Here is a 22,835-nt window from a genome sequence, read left to right on the forward strand (position 1 = left end):
TGAACATACATGTTCTTCCATCTGAAAATATGCCCCAATATCTAGATGGGGGATATATTATTTGGTAAGAGATTTCAGACTTAACTTTGAGAACTGTATTTTGTTTCCAGCCTCTGATGACACGCCCCTCGTGTCTGATCTCACCTGTGAGGTGCCACCCCTGCCTTTCTTAACTCCCCGTTTGGGCAGGACTGCATGGGCAGCCCTCCCCCTCCCCCACTTTGCCCACACCCTCCCTGGGTCCCTTTCCGTGGCCCAATACAGTTTGTCATCCCTCTCTACTGGTCCATCAGCCAGACTGAGAATGTGTGTGATAAGCAGACCACCCAGGATTCTGCTGCTCACTGAATTCGAGAATCCCTGAGGCAGCTGATCTCCAAAGACAAATTTAGCCCCGGTACTTGAGAGTCATGATGTTCTGAGGAATGGCAGCCTCCAGGGAAGAAGCGCACGGCCGTCCGCTTGTGCCAGCGCCAGTGAGTTAAATAAACAAGTAGGTCTCAGTCTTCCCACTTCCATGAGTCTCTACCTTGGCTGCATGTGAGAATCATGTGCGGGGTCTTAAAACAATTACACCTAATATGGTTTCCAAGCAGAGATTAGATGTGTGGGTTTTCCTTCTCTTCTCTAGGAAGCAAAAAATGCCTTAGAGTCGCCTGCCAGAAGGGAATGTGTTGGCACCTGGTAACCTCTTGGGGAATTTCCCTAAGGAGGGGCAATCACATGGGCCACAGAGAACAGTCAGTCTTCTGAACAAAGTGGGGTGTGGGAACCCCAGGACTTGCCCTGGTAACTTTCTTTAAAAGGGTGGCCTCACTGGGGAAAGGGACAGACTCAGACCCTTTAGGCTCCAAGACGGTGGAAGAAAAGCTGCCGACCCTGGAGCGGATCTCTGTGGGGAGGACCGCGGGGGCGGGGGGCGGGGTGCCAGGACAGTGGAGATTCTGGAGCTGGGACTGACTGGGCACTACAGGTCCAGCGGGCGTCCTAGGAGGGGGCTTAGCAGTGGACTGCTAAGGAAACTAAGTCGGGGTATACTTGGCCACAGTTAGCAAAGTGGTGGCAGAGGTCCCTTCCCTGAGGTCCACCGCATGGCTTGAAAGGCTGCTAGACACGCTGGTGGGCACCAGCTGAGGCCGAGGTAGGACCAGTGTCCAACAGCGACACCGTGAGGCCACGAGTGGTCATAGACGAAGTAATGATAACTGCTAATATTTCTTTGGTGTTATTTGCCCAGCATTGATGTGAGTGCCTTACACAATTCATTCATTTAACAACAATTTAATAACAGTTTTGTGAGGGAGTTATTATCGCCACTATTGTAAATAGAAGGAACTGAGGCACGGGGAATCTAGAGTAGCTGCCAGGCTGTGACCGAGGCCGTCTGGCTCAGGAGCCCACACCCCTCCCCACAGGGCAGGCCTTGCTGCCTCTGCAACAGCAGCGGTCACCTTCTGAGTGCTCAGTATGCGCTCTTACGTTCTCTGTGTCTTTTACTCTTCACCATCGACTTCCCAGGTGAGGACTTTGCATCCCCGTTTCACAGATGAGGAAAGCGGGGCACAGGGAAGATAAGCAGGGGACTGCTCCTCATCCATTCTCTCCCTCTGGGGATGGAGGCTGGACTAACCCTACCTACTCCCATCAGAGCTCCTTCACTTTTTGGAACTTCTAAGCCTCTAGGGTTCTCAGAAAACTGAAGCGAGGTCGGAATCTTTACCGGAGAATACTGGGCTTCCTGTAATAAAACGCATGCAGTCTGCAGTGAGGGAGTGAAAAAGCAAAGAAGATGAGACAGTGCTTCTGCCTCCGGACTTGTGAGAGCAGAGCGTGCCAGTTCCAGGAGCCCTGTCTCAGATGTGCTGAAGCAGACAGAGCCCGTGGAGGGTAAGCTAACGCAAAACCCAAAAGCAAACCACAGGTGATTCTGGCACACGGGCAAGGTGGAGAACTGCTGCCCTTTTTCTCACAGGAATATTTCACAGCCCCCAGTGAGCAGGCGGCAGTGTTTCTAGAAACTGTTTCTAGTTTTCAAATCCTTATGAGTAAAAAGAAGCTGTGTTTGGAAGCTAACCAGAGGGAGTGAGGACTAGGGCCAGAAGCAAAGCCCGGGGGCCCAGGACTCCTACCCTGCACTGTGTTTACGCCTGCCCCTTGCCTTCTCTCCTTGGACAGTCAGATCTGTTCTTCAAAGACTGGCTCAGATATCTCATTCTTGGTGAACACTTTGCTGTCTGGCTTCCCCTCCAGCTTTGCCCCCACCAAAGCACTGCCCCTTGTCGGCCCACAGCCCAAACCTCCCTGAGAGCGTCCCTCACCTTGTCCCTTCTCTGTTCTTGCCCCAACCAGGCAAGACAATCTTGTGGGGCTGGGTGGTGTTTACTCACTTCTCTGGCCCTGCAGGGTTTCTGGGACATAGAAACTGCTCAGAACGTGTTAGCAAATGAACATCAGGGAAAGAAAAAAGGGAGCAGTAAAGGTTGGGGGTGGGGAGGACAAAGAGGGCAAAGGAGCACCCACAGAGGGAGACGGCTTGTGAAATCTATTCAGTGCTGACCCCGGAGCACAAGAGAGCTCTGCACTGCTCAACGGGACAGCCGGTCCAGGCACTCGTGTGGCCACCTGGAACTGCGGGCGGAGGATTGAGAAAGAGGTGAGAACATTTATGATTTCACCAAGAATCATCTATTATCTCTGCTGATGCTTAAAACAGTCGTATGAAATAAGCAGGGTAGGTGTTAACAATCTCATTTTACAGCTGAGAAAACTTAGACTCCCACAGCTAATAAATATGTCCAAAGCCACATGGCCAGTGAGCAGAGAACGAGTTAATGCAAATTCACTGCTAGACAAAAATAGCTCAGATTCTTAAGGTGGAAAGAACATATCATCTGATCCAGCTCTCTGGTCAAGGAGGCATCTTCCCCAAGACATCTTAGAGGAGAGGTGATGGAATCACTCTAGTGTTAGAGAGCTCCCAGCAACCAGGGCAGCTTGGACAGGGCAAAAGGAAGGTTCTCCCTTGCACTGAGTTAAACTCTGTCTCTGGAGCGCATACCCACTAGCTCAGACCTCTCCTTCTAAAAGCCAATCAAAAGCTTAGCCCCCCCGCTGGCTTAGTCAGCACCGCTCTGCTGCCCCTGTGTCGCTAAGGCTGTGGTCCTGGACTGAGAAGGCTGGCTTCCCCTCCCTGGCTGAGCTCCAGCGAAGACCTGCCAGCGCTCTCTCAGCTAGGACTGACTCACTCTGGACAGTTGGGTGAGTCACCCCTTGCGGATCTATTTCCCAATTAAGGCATATCAACGGGGTAACATCCTCTGCCACTCTCTGCTTGCTCAGGAGGAAGTGGAGCATCATCTCCAAGTTATTTCAATCCTGCCTCCTCAGAAGTTCGAAGGGCTTTACTCATACAACCTCCCGATGAAAATGTACTCTGGGCCGAAGAGTCATCCCAGGGGAATTGGACCTAAAATTGGGGGAAGCTGCAAAATGAATTGCTTCATGTCTAGGAAGTAATGTTAATAACTGACGCATGGATGGCCTTTACAAGGCGAAAAGGCCCTTTCATTGTCTGTTTTCAGTTTGTTTGGCCCATCAGTAAGGCAGGAAGGAGAGGAGTAAACGTTCTTTGCTTGAACAAGAATAAAGGGATCAGTCTCACAACTGGAGAGTGTTGGGATCAGGAATTGCCCCCAGGCCTTCTGGGTCTGAGGGCAAAGGCTTTGACCCCCTTGGGGCAGGACAGAGCCAGCCCTCTGGAGAGCACCCAGATGCGACAGCGATAGTCACTCCAGGGCTCCTCGGGCCTGAGCTCCGCAGACTGCTCTTGCTGGGATTGGTGGCGGCCGTCTGAGCCTGGCGTTTTATTGTGTACTATCTTATCTCAATAGGAAAAGGCAATTCAAGGAAGAATTTCCTTGTCACGGTGCTCCAGGCTTTCCATTGTCCAGCTTTCTTAGCCCAAGTTCATCCCCTGGGTCTGACCATTACTCATATCCATGGAGGTGCCTTATCACGGTTATCTAAGATATAGGGCCTATTTTTCTCAATACCAGACAAACTGGAATCTGTCCACCCTTTGTGGCCTGATATAATCCCACAATTAGCGGAATCTGGCCACACTGGGAAGCTGCTTTAAAAGCACTTAGCCAGCTGTTTCCTTGGCAAAGCCCTGGGATTTCAGGGTCCTCGTTGGTGATTGTGATACCTCTGGGTGGGTGGGGCTGACTGTGAGAGTCTTCACTCCTGGACTTTCTCCCCCAGCGTTGTTCTCTGAATAACTTCAAACCCACAGAAAAGCTGAAAGAATAACACAATGAACATTCTTACACTATTTACCTGGATTCATTACCTGATCCCCTTTTTGTCATATTTGCTGTATCTCTTTTTCTCTCTGTACATATACACCTGAAAATACGTGGGGCTCTGAAACAAGTCACCCCAGGACGTGTCTCCATGGTATGCAGATTGTCTTGAGCTAAAGGCAACTTTAGTCACAAGCTCAAGAGAAACTTCAATGCCCCTGCCCTGCCCCTGGCACCAAAAGTACCTAGAAGAGTGTGAATCACCGGCCTTGCCCAAAATAAGATATTATCAGAGATAACTTCTTTTCACATAGCTACAGTGCTCAGCAAACTTCTGTTTACTAAATACCTGTTCTTATCATCCTGCAGTGACCTTTTGAAGCCACCAGGATGCCTTATCTCGTCCCTACCTCAGATGTCTTACATACATTCCCCTTCTATCCGTGGAGCACTCCTGCGTGTGGGATGCATCTCAGGCATGTGGGGCTCCCATGTCTATGTATGTATTAAATTTGGTTATTTTCTCCTGCTAATCTGTCTCCTGTTCATTTGACTATTAGACCGGCCAGAAGAACTTTGAGGAGAGAGGAACATTTGACCCTCCCCCACAAATACATACTTTAAAAAAAATCCCTGTTGAACTATTTTAAAGTTGCCTAGTTATGATGCTTTTCTCCTCAATAGTTCAGCTTTATATCCTAGGAATAGGACATTCTCCTATAAAGCCATAATCCTATTATCACTCTGAAGAAATGAAACAATGGCTCTCAGCCTCTGCTGATTTTGCCCACAACCGGAAAGGGGCTCTACTGGCCATTTCTTGAGTCAACTTAAATCCACTCCATCCTGCAAACATTAGACCATCTTCAGGTTGGGCTCCTCCGATTCACAGGTGGCAAACACAAGGCCTGCGGGCTGAATCTGGCCCTCCACCTTGTTTTATCTGGCTCGGAACCTTGTTTCTACCTGGCAGCAGCATCAGGCTGCTTGCTCCTGGTTAAGGAGGGGTTACATTTGTTTACCGTCCTAAAATTACATTCGGCCCTTTGAAGGCAACTGCCAGGCTGATGTGGCCCTCGGTGAAAATGAGTTTGACACCTTGCTAGATTATTTGGGCCCTAACACCCTGTGCCTCCCACCAGGCAGCATTCGAATCAATTAGAATCCAAAATAAAGTAGCTCAAATTAGCCCTGACTGGTGTAGCTCAATAGACTGAGTGCGGACTACAAACCAAAGGCACATGCCTGGGTTGCAGGCCAGGTCTCCAGTGCTCAAGAGGCAACCACGCACCGATACTTCTCTCCCTTTCTTTCTCCTTCTCTTTCTTTCTGTCTAGAAATGAATAAATAAAATCTTTTTTAAAAAGTAGCTCAAATGAATGTTAGCTACTTTGACAAAATATTTGAGTTGAGGATGGAAGGGGACTTTGAATTACGGATCATTTCTTGATTTAGCAAGTGGAGGGTGGGTTTTGTGTGATGGAAATTTTTATTTGCCACCCTTGCCCCAATAAACATATTGAACAACATGTTACTTTTGCCAAAGTTGGTAGACTTTACGTAGTTTACCTTGGTTCCACAAAATTTAAATGGGAAGACATTTCCAAAGAAATAGTTGTTTATTCAGAAAGGAAAATAACATAAGCCATGTTGTTCACCTTAGTGATTTATTTGGCTTTGTATAACATAAAATTTTGTTCTGAGTTCAAATGTTTTTTGCTAGTTTTTAAAGTTGAAAAACAGCTGAAAATATATTCTGAATGAAGTGCCCGAATTAATGTAGGGTTATGGTGGCAATGATAGAGTATTGCTAGGATTATTATTTTTACAGAATATGTTGTTTTTTAAGTGGGAAACATATTTGCTTACTCAATTCATTGCTTTTTAAAATTTTGTGGTATGCCCATGTTTTTAAGATGATGAGAAAAGACCTGAGCTAAAGGAGTATATATATTTTTAAAACTTTAATAGTTACATGCAATAAGTAAGTAATTATGTTTGCTTATTGTAATGTTTCTTATATCTCTAAAAATCAGTTTTTATATCAAGAAATAAGTTTTTATATCAGAAAATAAGTCTAAAAAGACTATTAGACAAAACAATTCATTACTAGAAGGATATTCAGCTTCTTAAGTAACATGTATACTTTATTGGACTAAAAACAGATTTTTGATTATTTGTCATTAAATGAGCTTTATTTCCTATTTTCCCATCTATTTTTACGATTGTCAGCTTCGGTAGATGACACTTAGGTAGTTAAAATAAGTTATTTATTATATATAGATGGTGGCTAAGAGTATGAGCTCTGGCTTTGAATACCAGCTTCACCTCTTGATAGCTGTGTGACTTCAGCTAGGTTTCTTGTCTTCTCTGTACCTCATATTCTTCATTTAAAAAATTGTGTTTTTAATCTTCACCCAAGGATATACTTTTTAAAAACTTTATTTACTATTTTTGGAGAGAGGGAACAGAAGGAGACAGGGAGAGAAACATCTCATAGTCGCCTCTCACACACCCCAAGCCAGGGGCCAGGCTTGCAACGTAGGCATGGGCCCTGATGGGGAATTTAACCAACGGCATTCTGCTCTGTGGGGCAATGCCCAACCCACTGAGCCACACCAGTTAGGGCCCAAGGATATTTTTTTATTGATTTCTTTTTTTGAGAGAGAGAGAAAGGGAGAAAGAGACATTGACGTGAGAAACATTGATCAGTTGCCTCCCATACATGCCCCAACCAGTGATCAAACCCACAACTCAGGTACATGCCCTGACCAGGAATTGAACCCACAACCTTTTGGTGTAGGAGACGACTCTAAAAAAAACTGAGCTTCCAGCCAGGACTTACTTTTTATTTATGTAATCAGATTAATAACACTGATCTTAGAGTTTTCTTGGGATTAAATGAGTTTTAAAAATGTAGAGACTTGTGACATTAATTAATAGTCAACAAATGTTAATTATTATTATGTAACTCATTATATTGGAAAACCAAATGTTCCTTAATAACATTTAGTAAACTAATGAATTGTTTTGTTGTTGTTTTGACCATTTAGGCTTTTATCAGGTAATGGAGCACAATTGATGCATCTGTTTTATCAGCTAAAATTTAAGTTAGATTAAATTGAATGTTGAGTGTTGAAATCATTTTTCAAAACAATTTTACAAATCTACACAAAAATAGTAAAAATGACTAGGTAAATGACATGTTCTTATATCTGTTACGAGTCTTATGCCTAAAAAAACACAAAACAAATGAAAACTAAAACCAAAGCAAACTCAGATACAGAGAACAGATTGGTGATTATAGAAGAGGTTGGGAAAAGAAAGAACCGGTGGCGGGTGTCAAAGGAATGAAACAATTTTATCTAATGTACTGCACACATGCAAATCCCCTCAGTCGTCTCGGTAACCCCACAGAGCTTCCCATTCCTCCCTCTAGACTCCTTTAAACTGAAACAGTTAGCCAGTCTTTTCTTTTTTCTTTCATGACATTGACATTTTAAAAGTCAAATAATGTTTTTTGTAGAACTGATAAGGGTACCAAGTGGTAAAGATTTTTGTTGCAGTTATAGTTGACAGGCTTAAATGACTAATGTATAAAGAAACTCAATAGTTAAAAACTTTTAACTGTAGTTGTAGTTGACAGGCTCAAGTGATTAATGCAGGTGGAATGCAGTGGTTCCAAGAACTGGAATACAGCACAAGACCTGCTTGACTCCTGGAGGTGGACAGCAGTTCAACCTTTGTGCCCCCGCCTGTCTGCAAGCCACTGATGGTATCTGAGCCACTGTGTTCCAGGGAGGAACTCAGTGATGAAGATAGAGAATTACTGATCAGCAGATAGAGAAATCCTAGGAAAATGTACATGGACTGCAACTCCCATCTGATTAAACTTTTCCCCAAGCCCCTTACCTATCCTTTCTTCAGTCCTTATAAAAAGGTCTCCTGGAGATGAGATGTTAAGATGGTTTTTGAGGGTACATAACCCACCAACTTCTCCGATTGCTGGCATCTGAATAAAGTGCCCATAAAGATTCAGTCTTTGTCTCCACTTACGGGTTCTTTCTGGTAGTGACAGGCAGCATGAATGCTGACTTTTCTGATTTCAGAATGTCCCATGATTTGTCAGATTGTTTCCCCCCCAAATAGATCCCAATGAGAACATTTTGGCAAGAATATGTCATATGTGGCCTAGTCGCGTGACTCACTTGGTTGGAACACTGCCGCATACACCAAAAGGCTGAGGGTTGGATCCTGAGTCAGGGCACACACTCAGGCTACAAGGTCGATCAGGAGGCAGGAGGCAACTGATCAGTGTTTCTCTCTTAGATCAATGTTTCTCCCTCTCTCTCTTTCTTCCCTTTCTCCTCTCTCTAAAATTAATAAATATATCCTCAGCTGAGGATTAATAAGAAGGATATTTCACATGGGGTACTGTATCCAGCTCAGTATATGACATCAGGAGGTGCTTGTCAATTTACTCCATTTTGCTGATGTAAACTTGATTACTTATTTAAAGTGATATTCTCCAGACTTCATAATTGTAAAGAAATAATTTCTACTTGTAATTTAAAAAAAAATTATAAGGACTCCTGGCCAAGGCGGAAGTGTAGGTAGACACACTGTGCCTCCTCGCACAACCAAAATAAGGGTAACAACAATTTTTTTTAAGATTTTATTTATTTTTCTTTAGAGGGGAAGGGAAGGAGAGAGGGAGAGAAATATCAATGTATGGTTGCCTCTGGTGTGTCCCCTGCCGGGAACTGGTCTGCAACCCAGGCATGTGCCCTGACTGGGAATCGAACCGTGATCATGTGGTTCACAGGCCCACACTCAATCCACTGAGCTACACCAGCCAGGGCAAGGGTAACAACAATTTAAAAACAAAAAACAACCACAACTGGCAGAAAATCAAACTGTATGGAAGTCCGACAACCAAAGAGTTAAAGAAGAAACATCCATCCTGGCCAATAGGAGGGGCAGAGATGGGCAGCCTGGACAGAGAGGACTTGCAGCAAAGTGGCAGCTGGTGGACCTGGCGAGGTGGTGGATTGTGAAGCATGGCGCAGCGGGCAAGGTGGCCAAGACACCAGGTGGTCCCACATTCACGCACAGATAAACCAAGCAAAACTGGGGATTGAAACAAACCGCACAACCTGGGGTCCCAATACAGGGGAAATAAAGCCTCAAAACACCAATTGAAAACACCTGTGGGGGTTGAGGTGCTGGGAGAAACTCCCAGCCTCACAGGAGAGTTTGTTGGAGAGACCCACAGGGTACTGGATGTACACAAGCCCAGCTAACCAGGAATCAGCACCAGAAGGGCCCAATTTGCTGGTGGGAAGTGGGGGAAGTGCCTGAAATCTGGCAGACAGCAGAACAAGCGCCATTGTTCCCTCTTGAACCCCTGCCCCACATACACTGTCACAACACAGTGATGTGTGTTATCCTGCCCCAGTGAGCACCTAAGGCTCTGCCCCACATAGGTGTGTCAAGACAAAAACAAATGGCCCAAATGAAAGAACAGGTCAAAGCTCCAGAGAAAATACAACTAAGTGACAAAGAGATAGCCAACCTATTAGACGCACAGTTCAAAACACTAGTAATCAGGATGCTCACAGAACTGGTTGAGTTTGGTCACAAATTAGATGAAAAAATGAAGGCTACATTAAGTGAAATAAAGGAAAATGTACAGGGAACCAATAGTGATGGGAAAGAAAATGGGACTCGAATCAATGATGTGGACCAGAAGGAACAAAGAAACATCCAATCAGAAAAGAATGAAGAAACAAGAATTCAAAAAAATGAGGAGAGGCTTAGGAACCTCCAAGACATCTTTAAACGTTCCAACATCCGAACCATAGGGGTGTGAAAAGGAGAAGATGAAGAGCGACCAGTAGAAAAGTTATTTGAACAAGTAATAAAGGAGAACTTCCCTATTCTGGCAAAGAAAATAGACTTCCAGGAAGTCCAGGAAGCTCAGAGAGTCCCAAAGAAGTTGGACCCAAGAAGGAACACACCAAGGCACATCATAATTACAATACCCAAGATGAAAGATAGGGAGAGAATCTTAAAAACATCAAAAGAAAAGAAGAGAGTTACCTACAAAGGAGTTCCCATAAAACTGTCAGCTGATTTCTCAAAAGAGAACTTGCAGGCAAGAAAGGGCTAGAAAAAAGTATTCAAAGTCATGAAAGGCAAAGACCTCCATCCAAGATTGCTCTATCCAGCAAAGCTTTTATTTAGAATGGAAGGGCAGATAAAGTGCTTCTCAGATAAGGTCAAGTTCAAGGAGTTCATCATCACCAAGCCCTTATTGTATGAAATGTTAAAGGGACTTATCTAAGAAAAAGAAGATGAAAAACATGTACAGTAAAGTGACAGCAAACTCAGTTATTGACAACCACACCTAAAACAATAACAAAACAAACTAAGCAAACAACTAGAACAGGAACAGAACCACAGAAATGGAGATCATATGGAGGGTTAGCAACAGGGGAGTGGGAGGGGGAAAGAGGGGGAAACGGTACAGAGAATAAGTAGCATAGATAGTTGGTAGAAAATAAACAGGGGGAGGTTAAGAATAGTAAGGGCAATGTAGAAGCTAAAGAACTATAAGTATGACACATGGACATGAACTAAAGTGGGGGAATGTGGGTGGGAGGAGGTGTGCAGGGTGGAGGGGAGTGAAGGGGGGAAACAGGAAACTGTAATAGCATAATCAATAAAATATATTTTAAAACATTAAAAAATTTATAAGCCTTTATTTGAGCCAAAACTGATGACAAGTTGGAAAACAAGATCTCAAATGCTTCTCCATTTGGAATTAATAAAGGAACCTGAATGGTGGTATTTTGAAACTGTATGAATATCCTATTCCCAATAATCTTCCACTCAATTCTTTTTCTTTTTTTTTAAAGATTTTACTTATTTATTTTTTAGAGCAAGGGTAAGGGAGGGAGAAAGAAAGGGAGAGAAACAGTGATGTGGGAGAGACCAGACTGTGAAGTGAACCTTTTAGTTTGTGGGTTTGGGGGGCGACACCCAACCCACTGAGGCACACCCATTAGGGCTCACCCAATTCTCTTAGCAACTAAGCGAGGTCCTTGTCTATCATAAGTGCGAATCAATTTTTGTTTGTTTTTATCTAATTTTAAAATAAATACATACTCATTATAGAAAAGATCTATGAAGGAAATATATTTCTACATAAACAGAGAGAGTAAGATAAAAATACATGCACCAGCCCTGGCTGGTGTGGCTCAGCTGGTTGGAGCGTTGTCTCTGTAACCAAAAGATTTGATTCCCGGTCAGGGTGCATGTCTGAGCTGTGGATTTGATCCCTGGTCCCTGGTGCCTATGGGGGGCAACCAATCAGTGTTTCTCTCTTCATCTTTCTTTCTCTCTCTAAAAAACATTAAAAAATATAAAATTCATAAACACCCATGACAAAGTAACATATGTTTTCTTTTTCATATGTCTCTTTTCTTACTTATACTAAGAACTCTAAAGAAAATCTGCCCTTTTAATTTTCCTGTCCTGCTTTTATTATTTTTTTTTTCTGTCTTGTTTTTAAGTAGTAATTGAGCTGCCGTATTCCCCTGGGGGGCTCTTTCCTGATTATTTTCCCTGGTTTGGGAGCGGTTTCTATTTGGTCTCCCATTACTTTTCTCTGGTCTCATGGGGCATGATTAGCAAAGAGCTGGAACTACAGCAGCTGCTAGAGCTGAGGGGTACTCTTGGAGTAAAAGGTGTTTGTGCCACAAACTTCAAAGGGAATTTAGGGGGAGAAAATTTTAATTCGGGGGGTATATTTAACTATTTCCACTTTCAAGAAACCATTATTACGAGAATCCACAGCAACCCTTCACAATGGAACGTTTTCATCGTGACTTGTATGACTTGTCTGATCTTATTAGTCAACAGTGTTTTTCTTAAATAACTGCTAATAGTGGCACTCACTCTCGTGTGTTCTACTTCTGTTCCTTGATACTGCAGGGTTCTTTGTTTGTTTGTTTTACCATGTTAGAACTGGGGATTCATGTTGTGAGAGAGCAAGTCACTCACACACTAAATTAGATCATTTCACAGTAATTCAGGTCTGTTCTTCAGTCTACGGTTTTGTGATCTTTTAAGTTTAATGAAAAAATATCATTTCTTCATTAAAGTACAGATGGCCCACAACATACATGATGGTTCAACTCATGGAGGTTTGATTTCACCATGGTGTGAAAGCTATAGGCACAATAAAATACAGAAGATATGCAATAATTTATTATAGAATAGGCTTTGTGTTAAATGACTTTGCCCAACTGTAGGTTAATGTAAAAGCTCTGAGCATGTTTAAGGTGGGTTAGTCTTTGCTAAGCTATGTTGTTCCACAAATTAGGTGAGTTAAATGTATTTTCAACTTATATCAACTTACAACGGGTTTATCAGGACATAACTCCACTGTAAGTTGAAGAGCACCGGTATAATGTTTAATCTTTCCCAACAGTGAGGTTTGGGGACTTTATCACATTTTTTTTTTCGCTCTTTTGAATAGTTTTATGAGAACAACTTATACAAATAGATAAATTTAAAACCAAATTTCCTTAGGGTAGCATATCCCAAAGAGTGGTCTTGGATCACCTATAATAGAATCAATGTGGGAGCTTTTTAAAGATTCTTAGGCCTTGGTTGGTTGGAGCATCGTCCTGTACACCAAAAGGTTGCAGGTTCGATTCCTTGTCAGGGCACACACTAAGGTTGCACGTTCCATCTGCCTGTACAGGAGGCAACCAATGGATCGGCTTCTCTTGCACATCAGTGTTTCTCTCTCTCCCTCTCTCCCCAGCCCCTCTTTCTTAAAAAAAATCAATAAACATATCCTTGGCTAAGGATTTAAAATAATATTAATAAAAATTCCCAGGCCCTGCCCAAATCACCAGGGGTGGAGCCTAAGAGCCTGTATTTGCACAGGCGTCACACATTTCGGAGCTTTAGGATATGCGTATTCCACAAACGGAAACTGCTGGTCAGGAGGAAGGGCCTATGGCATGGCTCTTCTCACATGTGGCCAGGCAGGTCCCTGGGAAAGTGTGGTGGTTGTGTACAAGAGCCCTTGCTCCAGTTTCCGGTTTAGAAAATCCCTCCGACTTGCACTGGAGATGCTCCAAGTGCTAAGACACGTCCAGTAGGAGAGATAAAAGGGTGAAAGGCAAGGTCAAGTCCAGAGCAGAGTAGAAGTTGCCAGGCTATCTCCAAGGCTGTTGTGAGTTGGAACAGTGGACTCAGAAGTTGGGTTCTAGTTTAGGAAACAGCATGGCCAAGGGGGTCCTGGCCCGAATGATTCCAAAGCAACCTTTAGGATGCGAACGAAGCTCATTCTTAATACACATCTCTCAATACATGGGTCCCAGTATACCACCAGTGACCATGTCCTAGCTGCTGCATCTCATCAGCCTGCACTTAATGGGAGCTGGAGAAAATCCAACTAAAATTTTTTTTTGAACAGGAAAATCTTAGAACCTTATAGCTAGAAAGCATATTTGAATTCAAACCTAAATGGGGGCTGGGTGGAAAAGGTGAAAGAATTAAGAAAACAAAACAAATTTATAAACACAGACAATAATATGGTGATTACCAGAGGAAAAGAGGGTGGGGAGAGGTCGAAGAGGGTAAAGGAGGGATAAATGGTGATGGAAGAAGACTTGACTTGGGGTGGTGAACACACAATACAATAATACAGATGATGGATTATAGAATTGTACACCTGAAACCTACATAATTTTATTAACCAGTGTTACCCCAATAAATTCAATTTTTAAAGGGGGAAAAAGAGAAAAATACTAGAACAAAAAAACATTAAAACTGGTCACCTCAAAAAACGAAAAACAGTTGTCAGAGAAGTAGGACTATTGGGGGCTAAAGGGAGGAGCAAGGCACTGTTGTTTTCCTTCATAAACATTTTCCTACAATCTGATTCTCTTAAATAAACAAAACAAAAAAATGTACCTGCACTATCTTTAGTTTTAAAAGCATGTGTAATATAGTTAAAAACAAAGAAAATGATTTATGCTACAAAGGATGTGGAGCCGTCTCATACACGTTAGGAACGGTAAGACGACCTTGGCATTATCCCCTTTAAAAAGCGAGGGGTGCGAAACGCACACTAGAAATCCTCCCGGGCAGTCCAGCAGCCCGGAGCGCCCCGGCGCCCAGGGCGCGGGTAGGGGGGTGGGGTGTGGCGCGGCGGGACTCACGTGCGGCGGTGGCAGAGTGCGCAGGTGCGGAGCTGAGTAGGTCCTCCCTTTCCGGAAGTCCGGGGGGTGTACCGAATGGGCCGTGCAACCCAGAGGTTTGGCAACTTGTTTGAGCAAGAGGTAGGCAGCAGGAGCCCGGATACAGCTCTGAAGAGGCCAACAGTGGGGGACACGCCCCTCGCAGCTGGAGGAGATCACTTACTGCCCCGCCTTGCAGTCGTGGAGGAGCACAGTGAAGGTTGAAGAGGTGGGCAAGCGCGCCCTGCTGCAACCACAGCTGCAGACCCTGAGGACCTAGAAGAGGAGAGCTGGGCTGTCCTCGGCCAATGTCGACTGGTGGAAAATTTCCAACAGAAACGGGAGGGTACGTTGAGTTCTCCAAGCGTCAGACTAAGTTAATATGAAGGTAGTTCAAGTTAGTGCGCTGTTGAATGAAGTGCCTGGGCCCAGAAGACACCATCCTGGACGCCTGGTGCTTGTTCAGCTTTCAGTGCCAAAGAAGTAAAAGCAAACCAGATGTTCCCTAAATCACTTGATTTAGCACATTTTGAACTTCTCTATGAACGTCTTTCTTGTCTGATGATGATCCTTGGAATAATACAGGACAGATATGTAAACTCCAAGAGATCTTCAACATTACACAAGATCTTGTGTTCCTTCAAGGCAGAGCCTCCTCTGCTGAAGCATAGACCTAAACCTTGGGGGGGGGGGCAGGGGGGGGATGATTTAAAGTTGAAGAGAGTAGATCAGTGCCTGCATAGGAGGAAAATGTGGAAGGAAATTATCTAGAAGGGACTTGCTCTAGAAAATGAAGTGCAGAGAATCTTAGAAGTGTTGGAATTAGTCTGGAGACACTGCTAAACACCTCTGTTTTTTCTTTAATGACTTCTAGATTCTTTTTCTCACACTGTGGAAAATATTTTTCTTACGTTCAATATAAGAGATGGTTTAGCAAGAATGAAGTTTAACCAAAATAAACTGCCTCTGAATAATAGAGCCTTTGAATATTAAGAAAGTAAATGAAATGACCAGAGTCCCCAAGTTTAGAAACAAGGTGTTAGTGTTTTTAGTTTTCCGTACTGGAAGGAGTCTGCAGAATTTATAAATGTGAAATGCTGTGGTTTCTTTATGTTAAAGCAAGGATGGGGTTCTTGAGAGTTTATAAAGATGTCAGTCTTTTGAGGGAAACAAATATTCATTGGCATATTCATTAATGGGCGAAAAGGAAAAAATATGTCCTAATTTTTATTTTACAGATGAGGAAACTGGCTCAGAAAGAGAAGTGACTTCTCGAGGATCACACTGAGTCAGCCCTGGGAGCTGGATCCCAGCCATGCTCCTTGGCACAGTGCCTCTCCTTACTCTGGGAGCTCATACCCTATTGTAACAGGCATGATGTAAGTGTGGCGTCAGATGATATTCACAAATCTAGTCTTCATACTGAAGTACTGACAGGGGATAAGAGGATTGGTTCTTTGGGATCTAGACAGGATTTTAAGAACATCTTAGTGATCTAAGCTCTCCCTTATGATATAAGTTTTCTTGAGAGACAAAATGGGTGAAATCCTTTTTTTTGGAGTTTAAGCAGAGGGTAGGTAATCACTTATTAAAGTTATTGTCATAGGGATTCGAATCACTGAAATCTTTTCCAACCTGGTTCTTTGGTTACTATCTGCCTTTCAGGGCCTATGTGGCCAGAAAGCATAGAGAGGAAGGAAACATCCTGTTTCAGTGTCTGCTTTGAGTCATGTACGGTGTTATGCATTTCATAGATGTTAATTCACTTAATCTTCACTACAAGCCTTCTTGATAAGTATTATACTCAGTCTACCTCAGGAGCTCATACAAGTTAGGTAACGTGCTCCAAGCCATGTATAAAATAGGTGGCAGAACTAACACTGTATGACACCATCTCTCATCTCCAGATGAGTGGGCAGAAGAGGATCGCACGTTTATTCTCCATCCTCTCCCCAGTGTAGGTAACCCCCTGCACTATTCAGTGAGTGTTCAGAGCAAGGAACTCCCATCATGCCCCCTGGCCTAACAGCGAGGGATGAGGCTGCGGTGCAGGCAGGGACACTCCTAGGAGAAAGGCATTTAGGTTAGCACCTCTTCACAAAGGCTCCAGTTACACGCTTTGCAGAACAGGCAGATTCTCATGGAATGATGAGGGCACACTGCTTCTGAAATCCCCAGTTTCATAGCAGACCCTGGAAGAAGAGACACGGGATTCAGCTTTGAAACAAGCTTGGACCCTGATGATAGGAGCTGGTTTGGGAAGAAAGAGGCTGGCATGATGGGATCTAGGGAGTCAGCATCTAAACTCGAGTAGTTTGTGGTGCTGAAAGCAAGGTCATTTTCTAAAGACTTTATTTTTTAAAAGCAGTTTCTAATTTACAGCAAAATTGAAAGGAAGGTATAGTGAGATGTTCCACACATACCAAGATCATTTGGTGTTCTTGGGTGAATGGCCATTCCCATCAGGATCCAGCCAATTTTTGGTGCCTCGGAGCATGAGCCAGCATCCCCTTGAGAAGGGTGGTATGTGCTAAAGGCAAACTTCAGGGATGTCATCCTATGCCCATGACCCTGCCTTTTTAGAGGAACCCTCCTCCTGTCCTGCTGTTACCACTCCCATTAAGCATGTTCCCCATGTTCACACTGCATCCATGACTGTACATTTCTGCGTCCTGACAAGTTGTGGCCCTGGGGATGAAAAGCTCACCCATCAGTGGTGGCCTGCCTGAGGCATGTCAGTCAGCTGCCTACTGGGGACACGTGGTGGTTTCAAAGATCTATCTCTAACCTCCAGCAGAAAACTCACGTGGGTGAGTGGGAGGCAGGAGCCAGTTCCCATTGGTACCTGTGGTTGTGTCCCAGGCCCCTAGCATGTGGGTGCACCCCTCTCATCTCGGCTTAGTCAGGTCTTGCAGAATGGGGCTCTACTGAGATTCAAAGGCATTGGCTCTTTGTTAGATGAACTCATCCCTGGCACATAGCATGGTTGAATCAAAAGGGAAAGGGAAAAGAGTAACTTTAGATGATTTATGTTTCACAAGAATACTGTGTGAACTTCAAATTTTCTGAACTCTGGGCTTGTTGGGTCTGTCCATAGGATCCAAAGTCTTCACTCCATTCTGAGCATGGCGCAGACAAGCCAAGGTCAGTGACAACTCCTGGTTCTTCACCTCATTGGGCAGTCTCAGCGAAGCTTAAATGCCTGCTGCCATGGGTGTCACTGCCAGTTGAGGCCTGCTCAGTTCCTGACACTTGGCTTTGGACTCTGAGCTGTTGAGGTAGCTCCAAGAAGTGTCCCTCGTCAGAGGTCAAGTCAAATGGCCTCATAGAGCGCCTGTGCGCCTGGGATCTAAGCATCTCCATGTTGTCTTTGTTCCCTTCCAGGCTTGTATCTTCATTGGCCCACTGTGGAGAAAAGACAGAAAAGGTACCCTGGTGGAACAGACCCTTATCTCCTACAATCCCCAACAGCAGCTCCCATCCCGGTTCTCATGGCCTAGGCACACACAAGGACACATGGGTAAGGGCAGGGTAAGCAGGCCTATGATTCTAGGACCTGTCAGGGCAAGCATAACTTTAAATAAAGGAATTAATGGACAACCACCCTGAACAGACCAGCCCTACCCCCTCACCACCCTCTGTTTCCTTGTCACCAGGTCCTTCTCCAGTGAGACTGAGTCATATTCTCTTTATTCTAAGAATTCCCACTTCCATAGCTAACTCATTCCTAGAACAGACCAGGCAAACACAACCCATTCTTTATGGCCCCGGTGAGTACATTTCCAGGAAGCCTACCCTGACTGCTTACGTACATTGAGCTCTCATCCCCTTCTATTTGTACTGCCTGTACTGCTCATTTGCAGTAGAGCATGGACAGCCCTGCCCTATTGCCCGGCCTCTTCCTTGCCCTCTCAGGCAGACGATGAGCTCCTTAAGAACAGGGCACTTGTCTGTCCTTGCCCATCCTCCCACCCCCATGGCATTTCCTCTAAACTTGAGGTCAGCAGACCTGCCCAAAACAAACATTTAAACTTAATGCAGAGTGGTAACTGCCAGTGAATATTTCATTGCTCTCAGACAAGTAGGGGAAATTGAAATTTGTGGGAATAGGTTAAAGGTTAAAAAGAGAGGTTAGCACACACACTGGTGCAGCTATTTGCAAAGCCCTCCTATTGCTCTAGTGTGATGGACAGGAGAGAGAAGCTCATACACAACCAAAGAGAAGGGAATCCCCACTGTGATTCTAGCCACAGAGGTAAAGGGGGGGGGGCAGTTTGGGCTCAAGTCTTCCTTCTGCCACTAACTTGTCCTCTCTTCTCTGGGCCTTGGTTTCTCCGTGTGTGAGTGGGGATGTTGGATTGGTAACTAGGTAACATGATCTCTTATTTCTGAGTTTCTATGACTGATGATTCTGAGTCATAGGTCACATTTGACAGCATCAAAAGACCCAGAAAAGAAGCAAAGGCCACGTCACTCCATCAGCCACAGGCCAGATGACCTATTTGGGCAAGAGAATAGAATCGGGTGTGAACACGTGCACCAAGAAAAATGCTCCAGCCGATACTCAAATTTGATCTGAATCGATCATTCTGGTCCTTGGAAGTTCAGGACAAGGCTCCCTGAGCCAGGCAGTGCCTATAGTGTGCCAGCTGTAAAACACAAATTATGGCTTTGTTTTGGACAGAAGGAAACAGCCCGATTCAATGAGAGTTACTGGTAATAACTGAACCGACTTCTACTACTCGGTGACTGAAAACAGCACCATGTTAGAAAGACCACCTTATCCCCACTAACGCTGTGGGACAGAGACTAAGCTGATTTGGTTGGTGCAGCTCAGCCCCCAGCACCTGTCTGGGGCTGCACTAGCCACTGCTCACTTCTCATTTACTTGTGGCAGCAGATTGGGGACGTATCTCTACACACATTCCTTTCTGACCTCATCACAGATCCACATACAAGAGCTTCCCAGCCCCAGCCTCTGTGGCCCAGCTGCCCTGTTGTTGAAGTCGGAGCCTGTTTCCTGAGGATGAGCAGTGTGCTTTTTGACAAATGCTGTTATTCAGGTGAGGCCCACGCTCTAGACCAGTTATCTGAGTGTGCTCCGGACCAACCTCCCCAGAAGGGCCCAGGGTGCTCATTCAAAGGGCTGATGGGGGTGACCCACCCTAGACTCTCTCTGTGGGCTGAGACCTAAGGTTTGGCTCTGATGCTTCAGAACCACGGCTCCAATTCTTGCTCCACCTGATGACTCAGCTTCCGGCAAACAAACGGCCCACCACTTGGATCAAGTGAACTCTCTGAAGTGGGCTACGCCTTCAAAAGCATTTTAAATATCTTTCTTCTGATTCTCCAGAATAATATGTTTTAAAACTTAATTTTAAGTAATAAAAACATGGCTATTATCCAGGCGTAAAGAGAATTTGAGCAGAAGATGATCTACTGTCTTCTCAGAAACAGTTCTGGGAGACAGCAGGCACAGGCGGTTGTCAGAAGCCAGTTGCTCATGCATCGCTTGGGGGCGAGGGTGGCCGGGAGGCGGCAGCAGCTGCCCCAGGCCTCGGAGTGTGTGCCTCAATGCTGCCACCACTCCCAGCACCGCCGTCATTAGCAGCCTTCGGTCATTCTTCTTGCCGATAGACCTATTTTCCAAACCATGTCTCTTCCTTGGGTTACACATGTTTTCTGGGTCCCCACTAGACGGTCCGGACAAAGCAGGAAGGACTCTGAACCCAGAGAACCAGGAAAAGCCCTTGGTGCCAAGACTTGCCTCTCATTTTCACGTTCTTTTTTGCCCCTAAAGGAATCTGGCGTGGTTCCCAGCCATCCAAGAGGGGTGGCTAACAAAAACAGGAACTAAAATTAAGCCACAGGAAGTCCCTCCTGGAATAGAGAGCACAACTATCCATACCTGCTCCGAGTTTAGGGTTTCCCAATACTAGTGCTGCAGGATAAAAAGACAGAAAAGTGTATGATAGGTTTTGCCACCATTACAGAGCAGAGCAGAACTGAGCCCCTGGCCTTGGCTGCTCAGTGGGCCCGGAGGCAGGCCCTCCGATGGTCTGAGAGCAGCGAGGCAGAGCCGGCAGAATGGTAGCAGCTGCTCGAAGCGGCAGTTGAGTTACGTGATCAATAGGATAATTGTGATCATTATGAAGGCGGCAGGTCCTTGGAAAATTATGACCCATACAGATTTTAAAATTACCATTATTAGAAATTACTATTACCGGGTGTAATAATAATAATAAATCTTCCATTTATTAACCACATGGCAGAGGTGAGTCAACTCAAAACCACAAAACTAAGACAGAGAAATGCAAATAAAATCTCCACCTTCAAAGTATAGGGTATTTGCTACAGCCAAGATTCATTTTTACTCAACGTTTACTGCATGGTTGGTTCCACTCCAAGCCTCAAATATGCCTGAGTCAGTTCTTGAAGGGCGGCTTTGCAGTTGGCTCTCATTCTCCCGCACCCCATGCAGTGCCTGGGAGACGCGTTCCAACAGAGCTCTGAATTGGCAAATGTCAGTTTTATTGCTCTGTGAACGGCAATTAGGTTGAGCAGCTGCCAAGTGGAAGGTCCACAGGATTGGCATTAATGTCACATTAAAACCAAGCCTCACCTGTTCAGTTCTTTTATATTTCCATTTAAAACAACCTTTGAATGATAAGATTTTCTACTGTAAACAAATAACCTCATGAACACCCTGGACACACCCTGTTTTATTTGCTCTGGCTCCTTGATTTTTTTATTGGCTGAACTATTGTAAATTCCTCTGTAAATACTGTAGTATGTATCTTACTGATAAAGACATTTAAAAAATTCTAAGTACAATGCCATTTTTACACCTAACAAAATCAGTAATAGTTCATAGCATTCATATTTAAGAACATCCTGATTGGAGGGGTATAAGCCGAAAAGAAAAAGATTAATTGGAGAAGATATGAAATTACTAAAAATGATGGTTCCACACACATTGCACAAGACAGACATGTCGATGACAACATGGGGGTTCAAAGACTTAAGTAATTCCCACAAATAAATACAGGTACTCGGGCAAAACAGAAGTGGTTTCCTGTGGTCGCTACTGTGGGTGGGTGTTTTCGTTAACAAAATTACTAAATGCAATGTGTATACTGGAATGTGACCTGAAACAGAATAAGAATATTAATGGAAAACTGGCAAAATTTAAATAAAATCTGTAGTTAGTAGTAATGTAATAACATTAATTTCTTAGTTCTGACCAATGTAAAATGATTTTGTAAGGTGTTAACATTAGGGAAAATGGTAAAAGTACACAGGAACTCTTTGTACTACCTTTGCAACTTTTCTGTAAATCTAAAATTATTTCAAAATGAAAAAGTTTATTTAAAGCTGAGCAAACAAACAAACAAACAATCTTAAAATTCTCCCCAGCTGGGTTGAAATGAAACCTTGAATCTTCTTCCAAATCTGCAGCATCACAAGCAATCTAAAATTTAACAAGAGTGCCCTCTAGTGGAGATAGTAGTCCCAGTTTCTTTTTTAAGTTTTTAAACCACTGATAGTGTGCCTGAGCACAATTAACCCAAATCTTTGTAACTGAGGTCTCTCCCCACTCCCCTAAAGTAAAAATAAATAAAATTTTATAGTCTTTTCTTTATTTCAAGAGCAAAGTGTGCTCACTTTTGCAAAGTTTTTTAAAAAGAACTAAAGATTGCCCATAATTTTATGTCCAAAAGAGCTTCGATGAACTTATTCAATAGCCTTTAAAAATACATACACACACACACACACCAAACTGTGCAAATGGCCGTCCCTCCTTAACAGGTAGTGAGTCTTTCCACATATCCTTAAAGAGGACCAAAATTCCACCACGTTTGTGAACCACAGCATACAGCACTTGACTTCAATTCACCTCCTTTCTGTAAGCACACTCCATCATGCTTCAGAAACCAAGAGGTATCCTGCGGCCCTTGTCCACAGGACAAGGTTGCTTCTCCTTTGTTCCTAAAGACTTTGAGGTGTGTCTTACCCATTGAGGGAACAGTCCCTTTCCAGGCTTCCACTTTAGACCATGGGAGCTGGATGTGCCTCACAGACCATTTGTCCAGCTTCCGCCTCTTGCCCTTGGGGAGAAATGACTTCCCTGACACTGGAGAGGTGAGATGGTGCTGCACTCAGCACCAATTACAAAGGGTTTTTTTTTTTTTCCCTGATTACAACATTTTAAGACTGGCCAGAGACACACCAGCCATAGCTCTCTCAATTTTATTCAGCAGATTTCCTT

The 22,835-nt window shown here is 44.2% G+C and overlaps 1 protein-coding gene and 1 long non-coding RNA gene across 3 annotated transcripts in view; one reads left to right on the plus strand and one right to left on the minus strand.

Moving 5' to 3' along the window:
- Nucleotides 1-14,574: 14,574 nt before the first annotated feature.
- Nucleotides 14,575-18,858, plus strand: LOC118982974 (uncharacterized). The gene is made up of 3 exons (XR_005065623.1): nt 14,575-14,912; nt 15,805-15,945; nt 17,951-18,858. It is a non-coding gene; the product is annotated as an uncharacterized LOC118982974 (long non-coding RNA).
- Nucleotides 17,310-22,835, minus strand: part of TMEM44 (transmembrane protein 44) — a 29,349-nt gene continuing 23,823 nt past the window's right edge. For both annotated transcript variants that reach the window (XM_037040175.1, XM_037040165.1), the window contains exon 10: nt 17,310-17,971. In XM_037040175.1, the coding sequence (XP_036896070.1) occupies nt 17,738-17,971 (234 nt within the window). In that variant the 3' untranslated portion in view covers nt 17,310-17,737. The remainder of the gene's footprint in view (nt 17,972-22,835) is intronic.

The sequence above is a fragment of the Sturnira hondurensis genome, unplaced genomic scaffold (assembly GCF_014824575.4).
Source record: "Sturnira hondurensis isolate 20B ecotype Veracruz unplaced genomic scaffold, ASM1482457v3 Scaffold0000396, whole genome shotgun sequence".
Lineage (NCBI taxonomy): Eukaryota > Metazoa > Chordata > Mammalia > Chiroptera > Phyllostomidae > Sturnira > Sturnira hondurensis.